The sequence below is a fragment of the Cheilinus undulatus genome, linkage group 12 (assembly GCF_018320785.1).
Source record: "Cheilinus undulatus linkage group 12, ASM1832078v1, whole genome shotgun sequence".
Classification (NCBI taxonomy): Eukaryota; Metazoa; Chordata; class Actinopteri; order Labriformes; family Labridae; genus Cheilinus; species Cheilinus undulatus.
In genome coordinates this window covers 180,227-198,368 of record NC_054876.1, presented here as the reverse complement: position 1 = coordinate 198,368, position 18,142 = coordinate 180,227, and the positions used below count along the sequence as shown (strand labels likewise).

At 48.6% G+C, this 18,142-nt stretch overlaps 2 protein-coding genes across 3 annotated transcripts in view; one reads left to right on the top strand and one right to left on the bottom strand.

The window, feature by feature from the left end:
• Window positions 1-303: 303 nt before the first annotated feature.
• LOC121519170 (putative per-hexamer repeat protein 5) lies at window positions 304-2,819 on the top strand. Its single transcript, XM_041801993.1, has 2 exons — window positions 304-316; window positions 796-2,819. Exons 1-2 carry the CDS (start codon window positions 304-306, stop codon window positions 2,817-2,819), a joined length of 2,037 nt encoding a protein of 678 aa, XP_041657927.1.
• A 1,449-nt stretch (window positions 2,820-4,268) lies between these two features.
• Window positions 4,269-18,142, bottom strand: part of amot (angiomotin) — a 66,217-nt gene continuing 52,343 nt past the window's right edge. For both annotated transcript variants that reach the window (XM_041801917.1, XM_041801918.1), the window contains 8 exons: window positions 14,497-14,589; window positions 11,980-12,125; window positions 11,745-11,894; window positions 11,254-11,450; window positions 8,934-9,062; window positions 8,583-8,821; window positions 4,962-5,216; window positions 4,269-4,529 (listed from right to left, as the gene is read on the bottom strand). In XM_041801917.1, the coding sequence (XP_041657851.1) occupies window positions 4,396-4,529; window positions 4,962-5,216; window positions 8,583-8,821; window positions 8,934-9,062; window positions 11,254-11,450; window positions 11,745-11,894; window positions 11,980-12,125; window positions 14,497-14,589 (1,343 nt within the window). In that variant the 3' untranslated portion in view covers window positions 4,269-4,395. The remainder of the gene's footprint in view (window positions 4,530-4,961; window positions 5,217-8,582; window positions 8,822-8,933; window positions 9,063-11,253; window positions 11,451-11,744; window positions 11,895-11,979; window positions 12,126-14,496; window positions 14,590-18,142) is intronic.

Below are 18,142 nucleotides of genomic sequence, written 5' to 3'. Positions count from 1 at the left end.
TCCTTCTGGTAGAGAACAGCTGACCGAGTCTTTGCTTCAGAAAAATTCACGTTCCTGACAACAGTTACTGTGGGTCTGTGAGCAGGGATTCAACACAATGTAGCTGACCATCTCCAGCTTCTTTGGTCCAGTATTTTTGGTTTTCAGTTAGCATGAATTTAAGGCTTTAAGTTTAACATCTAACCACATGACCCCCCTCCCCAACACAACCACAGCACTCATGACAAGAGTGAAACACTGGATTAAACTTCATGGTTTGATTTTTGATGTGTGGGCCAGTGTCCTGAAACGAGGGAGTCAAAAATGGCACCGTCACGTACAGCAGTGCTGTCTGGAAGGACCTGGGATGGGAACTGGAGGATCCCTAGTTCTAGTGCATCAGTGCTCTTAAACAAGGCGCCAAACCCCCGGCAGAGCAGAGCACCTGCCGCTCTAACAGCTCTCTATCAGGTCCAGAGGATCCTGTTTGTGCATATGTACAGTATTTCAACATCTATGTCTGAGCTTGTCTGAACAAAGTGGAAAAATTTAATTTCCCTTTGTAGATTAATGAAAAAGGTTCTGGGGGTGGGGGTGGGGGGGTCAAGCCTGCATATCTTACAATGGTTTTACACATTCAGACATTTGTTTACAGGGATGAGTACCAATCCATTCTGTAACCTTTGGTCTAGAATTCATACAGTGAAGAAGTCAACAACAGCCCACTCTGCAGTAGTAAAGTCCTGCTGAGCTATCAGAGCCTGCTACTGAAACTTTGGCCAAGTCCACACTCAGGTGGGTCGTTCTGAAAATCAGAGGCCACTGCAGAGGTCACTGGAGAGGTCACTGCAGCGGTCACTGGAGAGGTCACTGCAGAGACCACTGCAGAGGCCACTGCAGAGGTCACTGGAGAGGTCACTGCAGCGGTCACTGGAGAGGTCACTGCAGAGACCACTGCAGAGGTCACTGGAGAGGTCACTGCAGCGGTCACTGGAGAGGTCACTGCAGAGACCACTGCAGAGGCCACTGCAGAGGTCACTGGAGAGGTCACTGGAGAGGTCACTGCAGCGGTCACTGGAGAGGTCACTGCAGAGGTCACTGCAGCGGTCACTGGAGAGGTCACTGCAGAGACCACTGCAGAGGCCACTGCAGAGGTCACTGGAGAGGTCACTGCAGAGGTCACTGGAGAGGTCACTGCAGAGACCACTGCAGAGACCACTGCAGAGGTCACTGGAGAGGTCACTGCAGAGACCACTGCAGAGACCACTGCAGAGGTCACTGCAGAGACCACTGCAGAGACCACTGCAGAGGTCACTGCAGAGGTCACTGCAGAGGTCACTGGAGAGGTCACTGCAGAGGTCACTGCAGAGACCACTGCAGAGGTCACTGCAGAGGTCACTGGAGAGGTCACTGCAGAGACCACTGCAGAGGTCACTGGAGAGGTCACTGCAGCGGTCACTGGAGAGGTCACTGCAGAGACCACTGCAGAGGCCACTGCAGAGGTCACTGGAGAGGTCACTGGAGAGGTCACTGCAGCGGTCACTGGAGAGGTCACTGCAGAGACCACTGCAGAGGCCACTGCAGAGGTCACTGGAGAGGTCACTGCAGAGGTCACTGGAGAGGTCACTGCAGAGACCACTGCAGAGACCACTGCAGAGGTCACTGGAGAGGTCACTGCAGAGACCACTGCAGAGACCACTGCAGAGGTCACTGCAGAGACCACTGCAGAGACCACTGCAGAGGTCACTGCAGAGGTCACTGGAGAGGTCACTGCAGAGGTCACTGCAGAGACCACTGCAGAGACCACTGCAGAGGTCACTGGAGAGGTCACTGCAGAGGTCACTGCAGAGACCACTGCAGAGGTCACTGCAGAGACCACTGCAGAGGTCACTGGAGAGGTCACTGCAGCGGTCACTGCAGAGACCACTGCAGAGACCACTGCAGAGGTCACTGCAGAGGTCACTGGAGAGGTCACTGCAGAGGTCACTGCAGAGACCACTGCAGAGACCACTGCAGAGGTCACTGCAGAGGTCACTGGAGAGGTCACTGCAGAGGCCACTGCAGAGGTCACTGGAGAGGTCACTGGAGAGGTCACTGCAGCGGTCACTGGAGAGGTCACTGCAGAGACCACTGCAGAGGCCACTGCAGAGGTCACTGGAGAGGTCACTGCAGAGGTCACTGGAGAGGTCACTGCAGAGACCACTGCAGAGACCACTGCAGAGGTCACTGGAGAGGTCACTGCAGAGACCACTGCAGAGACCACTGCAGAGACCACTGCAGAGACCACTGCAGAGGTCACTGCAGAGGTCACTGGAGAGGTCACTGCAGAGGTCACTGCAGAGACCACTGCAGAGGTCACTGCAGAGGTCACTGGAGAGGTCACTGCAGAGGTCACTGCAGAGACCACTGCAGAGGTCACTGCAGAGACCACTGCAGAGGTCACTGGAGAGGTCACTGCAGCGGTCACTGGAGAGGTCACTGCAGAGACCACTGCAGAGGCCACTGCAGAGGTCACTGGAGAGGTCACTGCAGCGGTCACTGGAGAGGTCACTGCAGAGGTCACTGCAGCGGTCACTGGAGAGGTCACTGCAGAGACCACTGCAGAGGCCACTGCAGAGGTCACTGGAGAGGTCACTGCAGAGGTCACTGGAGAGGTCACTGCAGAGACCACTGCAGAGACCACTGCAGAGGTCACTGCAGAGACCACTGCAGAGACCACTGCAGAGGTCACTGCAGAGGTCACTGGAGAGGTCACTGCAGAGGTCACTGCAGAGGTCACTGCAGAGACACAGCTCTGGTTTTACACACCACCTGCCTGCATGTGGACTTGGCCTTCATGAGGAGCAGGTCTGGACTCGGCCTTCATGAGGAGCAGGTCCGGACTCGGCCTTCATGAGGAGCAGGTCTGGACTCGGCCTTCATGAGGAGCAGGTCTGGACTCGGCCTTCATGAGGGGCAGGTCTGGACTCATCTGTGACGTCTTCCTGACAGGGTGTGGCGTTATGACTGAAGGATCACATGGAAGCCTTCCTCCTGTTTACAGGTCTCTGTCACTAAAACCAGCACCCCTGTGATGGTAGCTGGGTATGTATGAGGGCCTCTGAGGCTGACCTTTGAACTACTGCTGAAATATCCCCAGGCCTTTAGCTCACAAACACGATGTAAAACATGATTAACACAGTTAGTGCCATTTCTGACTACATCTGAAAATACACATAAATACAATAATGAATACAAAGTAACATGTCAAATACAAACACATGGCATTAGTAGTGCAATTAATGTAAGAGGAGAGCAGGAACATTTGGTCCGATGAAGCTGACAATCTTTCAGGAACACTGAGGATCGCCAGCACGAGGAACAGCGGCCAGTTTAAAGTCTTGGTCTGCTTCGTGTTTAAATGAATGCTACATGCTAAACCATGCAAACATTTATGAATGTGCTGAACAATGCTGCGTTCCACAGTGTGGTCGTTAACCTAAGAGTGATGATGATGATGGTTCAGTTTAGAGAGGAGTGCAGTGCCTCCTCAGTCATAAAGGGGCAGACAGAATCCTTCACCTAGGACTGGATGTGTTCAATGTAAACTGGGAGGTTTTGGTTTCAGCTCTGTCCGCTCTGTCACATGATCCACGTCCATCTAAAAGTGGGTCAGGAAGTAAATATGAGGCTGTGAACTTTTGCAGTCACATTTCCTTAGTATTCCTCAAATCTTAGAAACCTGCACAGCTGAGATCAAACAGAAGGAGGCGCCACTCTCTTGTTTCCAGCTTCTCCTCTCTGAGTCGAGGAAGAAGAGTGAAGGAATGACACAAAGAGAGCCGATGAAATGTAAACTGTCAGATGTCTGTCTGATAAAATGAGCTGCCACCCACCCATCCACCCATCCATCCAACCACCCATCCATCCATCCATCCATCATCCATCCATCCATCATCCATCAACCCATCATCCATCCATCCATCTATCCATCCATCATCCATCCACCCATCCATCCAACCACCCATCCATCCATCATCCATCCATCCATCCATCCATCATCCATCCATCCATCCATCCATCATCCATCCATCCATCATCCATCATCCATCCATCCATCCATCATCCATCCATCCATCATCCATCCATCCATCATCCATCCATCCATCCATCCATCCATCATCCATCCATCCATCATCCATCATCCATCCATCCATCCATCCATCCATCCATCCATCCATCCATCATCCATCCATCCATCATCCATCATCCATCATCCATCCATCATCCATCCATCCATCCATCCATCATCCATCCATCCATCATCCATCCATCATCCATCCATCCATCCATCCATCCATCATCCATCATCCATCCATCCATCCATCCACAGGGTCAGGGTTAGGGTTAGGGTGAGAGTTTGGGGCTGTTCATGGCTTAGATGAGGATCTCAACCATGTCATTGTCCACATCCTGTTGGGTGGTGGGGGCTGGAGGTGGGGCTTGGGGCTGTGGGTGGGACTGCACAGGGAGCCTCCTCTCCAGGGTGCTGCTGTGAAACACTGGAACGTCTGCAGGCAGAAAAGACCCGAGGCCAGTTAGTCTGATCAGTGGATTTTCTCTGTGAACTTCCATGTTTGATTAAGGGGGAAGTTCTGTTGCCGTTTTTATCTTTTTACTGCCTGCATTATGGTTCTAGCTTTTGTTTTTATTAGCTGTAAAGTTATCATGTCTTCTCCAAGGTCACCTGGATCATGGCCAACAATGACGACTGAAATTGGACCATTCACCATCATCTGAGGCTGAGTTCTCCATACTTGTATTAATAGTGATTCCCCTCTGCTAGTATACTGGAAGGTCCAGCTCTAACTGGAACTGAACTTCAGTCTACATGGAAACTGAACTACACCTGTACTTGTGTGACATCTGCCTAATGGGAGTCTATAACCCTCACCACTTGTGTGGGTCAGGTACCCTCCAACTGACAGAGAGTGCGTACTGACCTACAAGGCGGTCTGGAATGTAGACTGGACTAGGGCTGGACAGGCGTGCTGGCAGGGTCATGCTCTGTAGGGCTGGGGTGCTGGCTTTACTGCTCTCCTGCCCTTGGCCCTTCTCGGTCTGCGTGCAGCTGTCCCTGCTGCCCGTCTTTGAGTGTCCCGCCGTCATCGGGGTGGAGGGGAGCACTGGGGAGGGGGACGAGGAAATAGACTCTGTCCTGAGAGATTCCGTACGGAACTCTGGACCAAGAAGAACCCCTGAAAAACACAAAGTAGAAAACCATATAGTGATGAAGAGAGACAGTAGAACCCCTTGACCTTAACCCCCTCCTTTAAAACCCTTATTCAGACTCCCCCACCACGATCCCTTACCCAGACCCCCTACAGCTGATCCCTTCCCCAGACCCCCCTACAGCTGATCCCTTATCCAGACCCCCCTACAGCTGATCCCTTCCCCAGACCCCCCTACAGCTGATCCCTTACCCAGACCCCCCTACAGCTGATCCCTTCCCCAGACCCCCCTACAGCTGATCCCTTCCCCAGACCCCCCTACAGCTGATCCCTTACCCTGACCCCCCTACAGCTGATCCCTTACCTGACCCCTACAGCTGATCCCTCACCCTGACCCCCCTACAGCTGATCCCTTCCCCAGACCCCCTACAGCTGACCCTTACCTGACCCCTACAGCTGATCCTCACCCTGACCCCCTACAGCTGATCCCTTCCCCAGACCCCCCGACAGCTGATCCCTTACCCAGGCCCCTACAGCTGATCCCTTACCCAGACCCCTACAGCTGATCCCTTCCCCAGCCCCCCCTACAGCTGATCCCTTACCCTGACCCCCCTCAAGCTGATCCCTTGCCCAGACCCCCCTACAGCTGATACCTTCCCCAGACCCCCCTCCAGCTGATCCCTTACCCTGACCCCCCTACAGCTGATCCCTTACCCTGACCCCCCTACAGCTGATCCCTCACCCTGACCCCCCTACAGCTGATCCTCACCTGACCCCTACAGCTGATCCCTTCCCAGACCCCTACAGCTGATCCCTTACCCTGTCCCCCCTACAGCTGATCCCTTACCCTGACCCCCCTACAGCTGATCCCTTCCCCAGGCCCCTACAGCTGATCCCTTCCCCAGGCCCCCTACAGCTGCTCGCTTACCCAGCCCCCCCTACAGCTGATCCCTTCCCCAGACCCCCCTACAGCTGATCCCTTCCCCAGACCCCCCTACAGCTGATCCCTTACCCTGACCCCCCTACAGCTGATCCCTTACCCTGACCCCCCTACAGCTGATCCTTTCCCCAGACCCCCCTACAGCTGATCCCTTACCCCGACCCCTCTACAGCTGATCCTTTCCCCAGACCCCCCCACAGCTGATCCCTTACCCTGACCCCCCTACAGCTGATCCCTCACCCTGACCCCTACAGCTGATCCTTTCCCCAGACCCCTACAGCTGATCCCTTACCCTGACCCCCCTACAGCTGATCCCTCACCCTGACCCCCCTACAGCTGATCCCTTCCAAGACCCCCCTACAGCTGATCCCTGATCCAGACTCGCCCTACAGCTGATCCCTTACAGACTTCTCCTACAGCTGATCCCTTACCCTGACCCCCCTACAGCTGATCCCTTCCCCCGACCCCCCTACAGCTGATCCCTGCCCCAGACCCCCCTTCATCTGATCCCTTACCCTGACCCCCCTACAGCTGATCCCTTACCCTGACCCCCCTACAGCTGATCCCTTCCCCAGACCCCCCTACAGCTGATCCCTTATCCAGACCCCTACAGCTGATCCCTTACCCTGGCCCCCTACAGCTGATCCTTTCCCAGACCCCTACAGCTGATCCCTTACCCTGACCCCTACAGCTGATCCTTTCCCAGACCCCTACAGCTGATCCCTTACCCTGACCCCTACAGCTGATCCTTTCCCAGACCCCTACAGCTGATCCCTTACCCTGACCCCCTACAGCTGATCCTTTCCTCGGCCCCCCCTCCAGCTGATCCCGTACCCAGACCCCCCTACAGCTGATCCCTCACCCTGACCCCCCTACAGCTGATCCCTTCCAAGACCCCCCTACAGCTGATCCCTGATCCAGACTCGCCCTACAGCTGATCCCTTACAGACTTCTCCTACAGCTGATCCCTTACCCTGACCCCCCTACAGCTGATCCCTTCCCCAGACCCCCCTACAGCTGATCCCTTCCCCAGACCCCCCTACAGCTGATCCCTTACCCAGACCCCCCTACAGCTGATCCCTTACCCTGACCCCCCTACAGCTGATCCCTTCCCCAGACCCCCCTACAGCTGATCCCTTATCCAGACCCCCCTACAGCTGATCCCTTACCCAGACCCCCTACAGCTGATCCCTTACCTGACCCCCTACTTCTGATCCTTTCCCCAGACCCCCCTACAGCTGATTCCTTACCCAGACCCCCCTACAGCTGATCCCTTACCCAGACCCCCCTACAGCTGATCCCTTACCCTGACCCCCCTACAGCTGATCCTTTCCCCAGACCCCCCTACAGCTGATCCCTTACCCTGACCCCCCTACAGCTGATCCCTTCCCCAGACCCCTACAGCTGATCCCTTACCTGACCCCCTACAGCTGATCCCTTCCCCAGACCCCCCTACAGCTGATCCCTTCCAAGACCCCTACAGCTGATCCCTGATCCAGACTCGCCCTACATCTGATCCCTTACAGACTTCTCCTACAGCTGATCCTTACCCTGACCCCCCTACAGCTGATCCCTTCCCCAGACCCCCCTACAGCTGATCCCTTATCCAGACCCCTCTACAGCTGATCCCTTCCCCCAGACCCCCCTACAGCTGATCCCTTCGCCAGACCCCTACAGCTGATCCCTTACCCAGACCCCCCTACAGCTGATCCCTTACCCAGACCCCTACAGCTGATCCCTTACCCAGACCCCCTACAGCTGATCCTTTCCCAGACCCCCTACAGCTGATCCCTTACCCTGACCCCTACAGCTGATCCTTTCCCCAGACCCCCCTACAGCTGCTCCCTTACCCTGACCCCTACAGCTGATCCTTTCCCCAGACCCCTACACCTGATCCCTGCCCCAGACCCCCCTACAGCGGTTCGCGTACCCTGACCCCCCTAAAGCTGATCCGTCCCCCTGACCCCCCTCCAGCTGATCCCTTCCCAGACCCCCCTACAGCTGATCCCTTACCCTGACCCCTACAGCTGATCCCTTACCCTGACCCCCTACAGCTGATCCCTCACCCTGACCCCTACAGCTGATCCCTTCCCAGACCCCTACAGCTGATCCCCTCCCCAGGCCCCCCTACAGCTGATCCCTTACCCTGACCCCCCTACAGCTGATCCCTTACCCTGACCCCCCTACAGCTGATCCTTTCCCCAGACCCCCCTACAGCTGATCCCTTACCCTGACCCCCCTACAGCTGATCCCTTCCCAGACCCCTACAGCTGATCCTCCCCAGGCCCCTACAGCTGATCCCTCACCCTGACTTCCTTTTCTAAGTCGTGCCTCCTCTCTTCTTCTGTGTCTTCTTGCTGGTTGGAACTGAGGCACGAGGAAATGTCAGAGGTGAAGGAAGGAAGGAAGAATTCCAAACATTAATTTAGGACCCCTCCGAGCTAAACGCTTACCCAGACTGCCCTTCCAACTTGAGTCCTTGCGCTCCTCTGTAATGGGGGAGCTGCTGAGTCCCAGACTGTGAGAGAGCAGACCTGAACCCCCTGAGCCTGTGTTGGAGATCGACATCAGGGACTTGGATGGCCTCATAGCGGATGGCACATCTGACTTGATGTTCTCCTTCCTGGAGCGCTGGTGGAGAACCTTGATCATGGCATCCTTTTCTATGATCTGCGCGTGGAGATTCTTAATCCTGGATCAGAGATTAGATATGACAAACAGGATCTCTTCTGCTTCTTCTATAAAGAACCTGAAGAACACTAACTATGAGGACTCCTTATTCAATTTCGTCACTGTGACTTTACCTGCTCTCCATGTCAAGACAGCGCCGGTTTGCCATCAGGATTTCCTCTTCTTCTTTCTGAATTCGAGCCTCCACCGAAGTGTCGTAGCTGCTGCTGGGAGAGTGAGTGATAGCGCTAGCGGAGCGATCTCTAAAGAACAGACAGGAACAAGGGTTAGGGTGTTTCCATGTTAAGCACAGTTGTTTGGCAGTGTGCACAAGAGCAACCCCCCCCCCCCACTGTTCCATGCCCGAGCACATTTAAACTCAGGCTGATACAGTAGGTGGCAGTGTGCGTGTAGTTAGTTGTAAATCAGAGAAAGAAGAGGAGGCAGTCATGGCAACTTATAGCAGTAGCATGTTTATATGGACAGTAGAGTCCTTCTATGGATGCTTTCTCAGATACCAAGGACCCTCTTCCTTCTTCCACTTCTACCCTGTAGTCTGGAGGATGACTGATGACTGGGGCCTGTGCTGCACAGCTACAACAGAAGAATTTAACATCTTCTCTCACAGACCAGAACCCTGTGCTTGAGTACGGTTTCATTCTCATCTTCCATGCACTGTATTTAAGTACACATGACTAATTCCCACGGACCACTTCTTCAAAGCAAATCAGTGCAGAAGGCTTGAAGTAGAATCAAAGGAACCAGATCAGAGAAAAGACCATAGGAAACATCTCTTACATTCCACAGTAGAAGATCTAAACATAAAAATGAATCTACAATAGAGCTGTCAAAGTTAACACGTTAGTAACGCATGAGCTCAAATTACTTTAACCACACGAGCATTCTGTGTGACCCTCGACCCATCCTGTAGTTTGGAGATCAGGAAGCGGCGCCGTCGTGATGCAGTGCTAGCAAGCAGAAATGGAAAAAGGAGAGAGACTTCTGAACAGCAGGTTCAGATTTCAGACCATGCCAGATAAGACTGAAGTTGCTCTTACTGTTGACGTGAACTGAGTCACCCAGCATTTGTAGGGTCTTAAATAACCCCTACCACTCCCTGGCTTAGCACACCGCCACGCCACCCCCTGGTAGCCATGCTGGATTGTTAACAACAGAGACGCTCAGACAACTCTGCAAGCAGGAATGGACTGGCAGTCTGGCATAACGGGCATCATCCCGGTGGGCAGACGCACTCTGGGGCCGGTATGATTTTTAAAATTTATTTCTGCAGTGCACCAGCTCATTAGCGGTGCCGTCCCTCGATAATGACAGTTGGCTGGTCCGATCCCTCTGTAGTCCCCAAAGGAGACGTTCTGACTCTGGTAAATATGTTTTTCGACTTCTAGAAGTCTGAGGTTTGACAGTATTCTTCCATTAAGGTCAGTATCTCTATCCAACAGACAGAACTTGAGGTTACTTTGCTCTGCTCTCTTTTAGCATTCAGTATCTTTGAGCTTCTTTGAGGATTTGGGGCATTATAAGGGCCCGAGCACTGACCAGTGCCCGAGCCCTATTGAAGGGATTGTTTTATTGTTTTTTCTGCCTCTTGTCAGCTTGTATGGGGGCCTGAATATATGTGAAAACTTCACAAGGAGAATCACACATTGGTCCATGCATGTCACAGCGCCCCCTTCTGTCAGTGGAACATTCACTCCTCTAATTTTTGATGTATTTTTTTTATGTTGTCACAAAAATATCAGCACACTGTTGGCCATGGAGGCCATTTTGATCCTTCGCCATCACACAGGAAGTGGGTGTGACTCACACCCACATCCGATTTTGTTCAGTACATATGATCGGAGTATGCCCCTCTCCACATTTAGATGTTCATTTGATGATTTGCTGTAGCGCCCCCTACAGTAAGATGCCAGCAGAATCTCGAAAATAAAATGCCTATCTTTTTTTAATTTTACATGATAAACAGTCCTTCCCTTATCACTTCCAACATATCAGCATCCACCTCTGTCACTCTGCCACCTACTGTTGAGGGGCGGTACTACCTCATGTACAAAATGCACTGTTCCTATTTTTAACATAAGGAGGATCTAGGCGGTCTCTCTTCCATGCCGCAGCACAATGCACGGGTTTGCCAACACCCCCGTTACCACACACGGGCAGTTGTGCCTCACCCCAACATGGCCGGGCTGCGAGGCCCTTCAATGCTGCGCTCAGCCCCAGTGTGTCATTGTTTTTGGTTGTTGACATGAACAAATATTTGCATTGGAATTCATTTTTGTCCGCTCGTGTTGACAAGGGTATTGCATTTTGAGAAAAACATCACATACAAATCACAAGTTAACTATGAAAGTTGTGTGATTAATGCGTTTAAAAATGTTAATCTGTTGACAGCCCTAATCTAAAATGATAAAGTTGACAACTTTTGTGCACATTCACCTCTGCGTGGCCACAGAGGCAGCAGCGTCCAGGGCAAACTGCCTCATCACACTCTCCTCCAGGTACTTCTGCTCCCACTTGGTCATATCCGCCTCCAGAGCCAGGATACGCTCCTCCTTCTCCCTCAGGTGCTCCATCAGGGCTGTGGTGTTATACTCAGAGGGGACTGCACCGCTGGCCTGGGAGCCGCCCTGACGCTAGAGAGAAGAGGAGACAAGCAGGGGAGGATGAGAAGAGCACACAACCTGGTACAGGAGAGTTGAGCGAGGGAGAGGAGATGACCGAGGGGGAGGAAGAGCAGAGAAGAACAGAGGAGACAACCGAGGGGGAGGAAGAGAAGAGAGAAGAACAGAGGAGACCATCAGGCCTCTGTTGGTCCAGAATGTTCCAGGCTTTAGGTGAGTCGGCGTTAGACCTTAGAGACCTCTGCATACGTTCTCTGAGCTTTGCCAAATAAATCAGCTGTTTAGGACTGAGTCAGTTTTTGTTACCTGCTGCATGCGCAGAGACTCCAACTCTCTTTCCAGTCTGGTACGTAGGCGATGTTCTAGCTGTTCTCTCTTTTCACACGCCGCCTGCAGCTGAGCGAGAGCCTGCTGCATCCTCTCCACCTTCTCCACATACACCTGCTTCTTTTTGAGCTGCACACACACACACACAATCATTACACTCTGCAGCGCTGTGTTACTGCTAATGAACAGGAGAGGACTACAGTCAGAACCATACCTCCTCCTCTAGTTTGACTACTTTGGCCTGAGCATTGTTGAGTGCCTGGTCTCTGATCTCAATGTGTCTCCTCTGGTCCTCTGTTGTGGAGCGCAGGGCGTTCAATTCAATCTCCAGCTTCTCCTTCTCACGCTGAGTCTCCTTAACTGAGAGAGCAGACGGGCAGAGATGATCAGTGACAGTTTATTTGAGTCCTGGTTGTGGGCGGTAAACCAGAATCAACACGGCATTGGTTTAACTTCTGCCACACAAGAGAAATGTTTCTAATGCCATCAAGTTTAGTGGTCATTCTAACATAAAACCATGTAATTTAAACAAAAACAATTCTTTGAGTGATATAATTTTGATTTTTTTATTCTAACCAGTTATAAAGATGCCAAACACCACATGTAGTGCTCATGTGATCACCTTTCATGTCAAACCCAAATGTTTTTAGTCTACAGCAAAAAAAAAGAACATGGGCCACCGTTCCAATACTTTTGGAGAGGACTGTATTTCATGAATTATATCATCTAAAGCCGTGTTTCCATCAGGGGGTCCGGTTTGAATCAGTACGGTTTGGTATGGTTTGGTACGCTAAACCCCAAAATAGTTTGCGTTTCCACAGACACCTGTACCCTCACTTGGTGGGCTGTAAAAGCATGCATGTGAAGTCACAGTCAGCGCGAGTCAGCTGGTCCAGCAGCAGAGTTATAGAAAGGATGAGTGACAGAAATCAGTAGGGAATAACCACTAAACAGCTTTATTTCAGCTGAAAGTGCTTTTTAAAAAATAACTACATGTTAATGATGTTAACCGCTGTCAGTACAGATGCTCAGCTGATGAATACGTGTACAGAGTCTTAACACCACGTTAATATGTGAATATATCTAGCCTAGAACAGTTTATATGACAAAATATGAAAGTTTAGAGCTGTACTGTGAGAATTCACCACATTAAAAATACAGTAGAAGTTCAGCTGGTGTTAAAATCAAGCTAGATTAAGTCAGAAATCCGGGGTGCCCTGATCTCAATTTAAAATAGTCTGCAGCCTAAAGATTCAGGTTCTGCTTTGTGTACTAAAATTCAGGTCCAGATTAACGTCAGGAAACTTGATTTGTGGCCACATATCAATATCCACAGACTAGGAAACAGTTTGGATCTCTGTTGAGTCCACAAAGATTTCAGATTTAAGCAGATATTAGTCCGTTTTTCTCCCGTTTTCGCCTGCTCCTCACAGCACAGACTTCCATGTTTTGCAGCCGAACTGAGCCAGGCCGCTTGGTGGAAACAACCTGTAATTAACAACCCCTCAGAGCCATGTCACTGGTGTATTTCAACCAACCAACCACAGACCTGCTGTAGGTAATTTCCTGCGGTCTACCGTATGTTTTCACATCAATGACAGGTGTTGAGCTTTAACGAGAGACCATGTTAACTGGTGACTAAGCCATTTGTCTGTGTTAATAACAGATATCAGAAAGTTAGGGTGCTTTCACATTAGGCCCAGTTGTTTGGTTTGCTTTCACACCAGCAACATCGATCCGTGCCCGGGCCCACTTGCGTATTTACTCAGTCTGAAACAGCAGGTGGCGGTATGCACGTAGCTGGTTTACAACCCTGCCAAGGAGGAGAGAGAAGAAGCTTCCATGGCAACCACTGGGGTCATGACCTGAGCGAAGATTGTTTTTGTTTTAACCACACAAAAAAAGTCCATCCTGCAGCCATGGATGATTAAAATTACTCTCTAAGATGCCAGCAACATTGCTCTTTGTATCTGCACATCTGCTACAGCTCAGAGGATTAAATGGGCTCATGCTGCACAGATACAGCGGTTTCTGAGGTGACAGGAGACTTTTATTGCCTTTGCACCTCCTCTCACTGACTCCCACTTGTGTTCATCTGTAAGGTGAGTCACAACAGACCGTTTATTGGCTGGATTCTGATGATTTCTGCCCTTTATTGAGGAAAAATGTGAACAAACTGTCGCACTGTGAAAAGAAGATTAGTTTTTTCGATGATGTCATAAAGCTGATACAACGCTCTGTCCTGTATCCTCTTCACACCACCAAAACGAACCGGACTTTGGGCTCAAGTGCTCTCGGATCCGGGACCAGGTCCCTGTGAAAGCACCTTAAAAGAGCCCCTGTGTGTAGCTTTTAACAGAAAATGTTGAGTGTTTTGTCAAAGTTGTATCGAGAAGAACCGCTGACACTTTCAGCTAAAAAGGCACCAGTTAACACGGTCACTTGTTAAAACATAACACCGGCTCTCCTGCAGCATCATTTACAGTGAAGGATTAGATTTATGATCTTTTCTTCTGATTACACCATTCCTGCTTTAGCCCACAGCTTTATTTAAATATTTTTTCCATTAAAGCACAAATGACTATTTTCTTTGCTATAATTGCAATAAGGGGTGATGAGGAAAAGTCAATCCTGATCCCTAGAATCAAACTGAATCAAATCTTGAGATACTTACAGATTCACATCTCTAATATTCAATGAGTGTGTGTGTGGGTGTGTGTGTGTGTCTCACTCTGTGTCAGCAGCTGGGAGATGGTTTTACGGTTGTCCTCTGAGCCATCACACTCTTTAGCAGCCAGCTGTTTATTGGCTGTCTCCATGCGTTCTGCAAAACCAGAGAAAATACACACCCTCTCACATGTTTCAACGACAAAAAAAAAAAGAAATATTATGTACAAATCATGGAAATCTGAGGGTTGAATCCTGTTTTCATGAGGAAACAACTCCAACAAAAATTTCACATTTGTTGATATTATCCTCCTCCATCACTGTGTGAATATGATGAGTTTATACTGATATTAGACTCCTCCATCAGTGTGTGAATATGATGAGTTTATACTGATATTAGACTCCTCCATCACTGTGTGAATGTGATGAGTTTATACTGATATTAGACTCCTCCATCAGTGTGTGAATATGATGAGTTTATACTGATATTAGACTCCTCCATCAGTGTGTGAATGTGATGAGTTTATACTGATATTAGACTCCTCCATCAGTGTGTGAATATGATGAGTTTACACTGATATTAGACTCCTCCATCACTGTGTGAATGTGATGAGTTTACACTGATATTAGACTCCTCCATCACTGTGTGAATGTGATGAGTTTACACTGATATTAGACTCCTCCATCAGTGTGTGAATGTGATGAGTTTACACTGATATTAGACTCCTCCATCACTGTGTGAATGTGATGAGTTTATACTGATATTAGACTCCTCCATCAGTGTGTGAATGTGATGAGTTTACACTGATATTAGACTCCTCCATCAGTGTGTGAATGTGATGAGTTTATACTGATATTAGACTCCTCCATCACTGTGTGAATGTGATGAGTTTACACTGATATTAGACTCCTCCATCAGTGTGTGAATGTGATGAGTTTACACTGATATTAGACTCCTCCATCACTGTGTGAATGTGATGAGTTTATACTGATATTAGACTCCTCCATCACTGTGTGAATATGATGAGTTTATACTGATATTAGACTCCTCCATCAGTGTGTGAATGTGATGAGTTTACACTGATATTAGACTCCTCCATCAGTGTGTGAATGTGATGAGTTTACACTGATATTAGACTCCTCCATCACTGTGTGAATGTGATGAGTTTATACTGATATTAGACTCCTCCATCAGTGTGTGAATGTGATGAGTTTATACTGATATTAGACTCCTCCATCACTGTGTGAATGTGATGAGTTTATACTGATATTAGACTCCTCCATCAGTGTGTGAATGTGATGAGTTTACACTGATATTAGACTCCTCCATCAGTGTGTGAATGTGATGAGTTTATACTGATATTAGACTCCTCCATCAGTGTGTGAATGTGATGAGTTTATACTGATATTAGACTCCTCCATCAGTGTGTGAATGTGATGAGTTTACACTGATATTAGACTCCTCCATCAGTGTGTGAATGTGATGAGTTTACACTGATATTAGACTCCTCCATCACTGTGTGAATGTGATGAGTTTATACTGATATTAGACTCCTCCATCACTGTGTGAATGTGATGAGTTTATACTGATATTAGACTCCTCCATCAGTGTGTGAATGTGATGAGTTTATACTGATATTAGACTCCTCCATCACTGTGTGAATGTGATGAGTTTATACTGATATTAGACTCCTCCATCAGTGTGTGAATGTGATGAGTTTACACTGATATTAGACTCCTCCATCACTGTGTGAATGTGATGAGTTTATACTGATATTAGACTCCTCCATCAGTGTGTGAATGTGATGAGTTTATACTGATATTAGACTCCTCCATCACTGTGTGAATGTGATGAGTTTATACTGATATTAGACTCCTCCATCAGTGTGTGAATGTGATGAGTTTACACTGATATTAGACTCCTCCATCAGTGTGTGAATGTGATGAGTTTATACTGATATTAGACTCCTCCATCACTGTGTGAATGTGATGAGTTTATACTGATATTAGACTCCTCCATCAGTGTGTGAATGTGATGAGTTTACACTGATATTAGACTCCTCCATCAGTGTGTGAATGTGATGAGTTTACACTGATATTAGACTCCTCCATCAGTGTGTGAATGTGATGAGTTTACACTGATATTAGACTCCTCCATCAGTGTGTGAATGTGATGAGTTTACACTGATATTAGACTCCTCCATCAGTGTGTGAATGTGATGAGTTTACACTGATATTAGACTCCTCCATCAGTGTGTGAATTTGATGAGTTTACACTGATATTAGACTCCTCCATCAGTGTGTGAATTTGATGAGTTTACACTGATATTAGACTCCTCCATCAGTGTGTGAATGTGATGAGTTTATACTGATATTAGACTCCTCCATCAGTGTGTGAATGTGATGAGTTTACACTGATATTAGACTCCTCCATCACTGTGTGAATGTGATGAGTTTATACTGATATTGGACTCCTCCATCACTGTGTGAATGTGATGAGTTTACACTGATATTAGACTCCTCCATCAGTGTGTGAATGTGATGAGTTTATACTGATATTAGACTCCTCCATCACTGTGTGAATGTGATGAGTTTATACTGATATTAGACTCCTCCATCACTGTGTGAATGTGATGAGTTTATACTGATATTAGACTCCTCCATCAGTGTGTGAATGTGATGAGTTTATACTGATATTAGACTCCTCCATCACTGTGTGAATGTGATGAGTTTACACTGATATTAGACTCCTCCATCACTGTGTGAATGTGATGAGTTTATACTGATATTAGACTCCTCCATCACTGTGTGAATGTGATGAGTTTACACTGATATTAGACTCCTCCATCAGTGTGTGAATGTGATGAGTTTATACTGATATTAGACTCCTCCATCAGTGTGTGAATGTGATGAGTTTACACTGATATTAGACTCCTCCATCAGTGTGTGAATGTGATGAGTTTACACTGATATTAGACTCCTCCATCACTGTGTGAATGTGATGAGTTTATACTGATATTAGACTCCTCCATCACTGTGTGAATGTGATGAGTTTATACTGATATTAGACTCCTCCATCAGTGTGTGAATGTGATGAGTTTATACTGATATTAGACTCCTCCATCAGTGTGTGAATGTGATGAGTTTACACTGATATTAGACTCCTCCATCAGTGTGTGAATGTGATGAGTTTACACTGATATTAGACTCCTCCATCACTGTGTGAATGTGATGAGTTTACACTGATATTAGACTCCTCCATCAGTGTGTGAATGTGATGAGTTTATACTGATATTAGACTCCTCCATCACTGTGTGAATGTGATGAGTTTATACTGATATTAGACTCCTCCATCAGTGTGTGAATGTGATGAGTTTACACTGATATTAGACTCCTCCATCACTGTGTGAATGTGATGAGTTTATACTGATATTAGACTCCTCCATCACTGTGTGAATGTGATGAGTTTATACTGATATTAGACTCCTCCATCAGTGTGTGAATGTGATGAGTTTACACTGATATTAGACTCCTCCATCACTGTGTGTGAATGTGATGAGTTTATACTGATATTAGACTCCTCCATCAGTGTGTGAATGTGATGAGTTTACACTGATATTAGACTCCTCCATCACTGTGTGAATGTGATGAGTTTACACTGATATTAGACTCCTCCATCACTGTGTGAATGTGATGAGTTTATACTGATA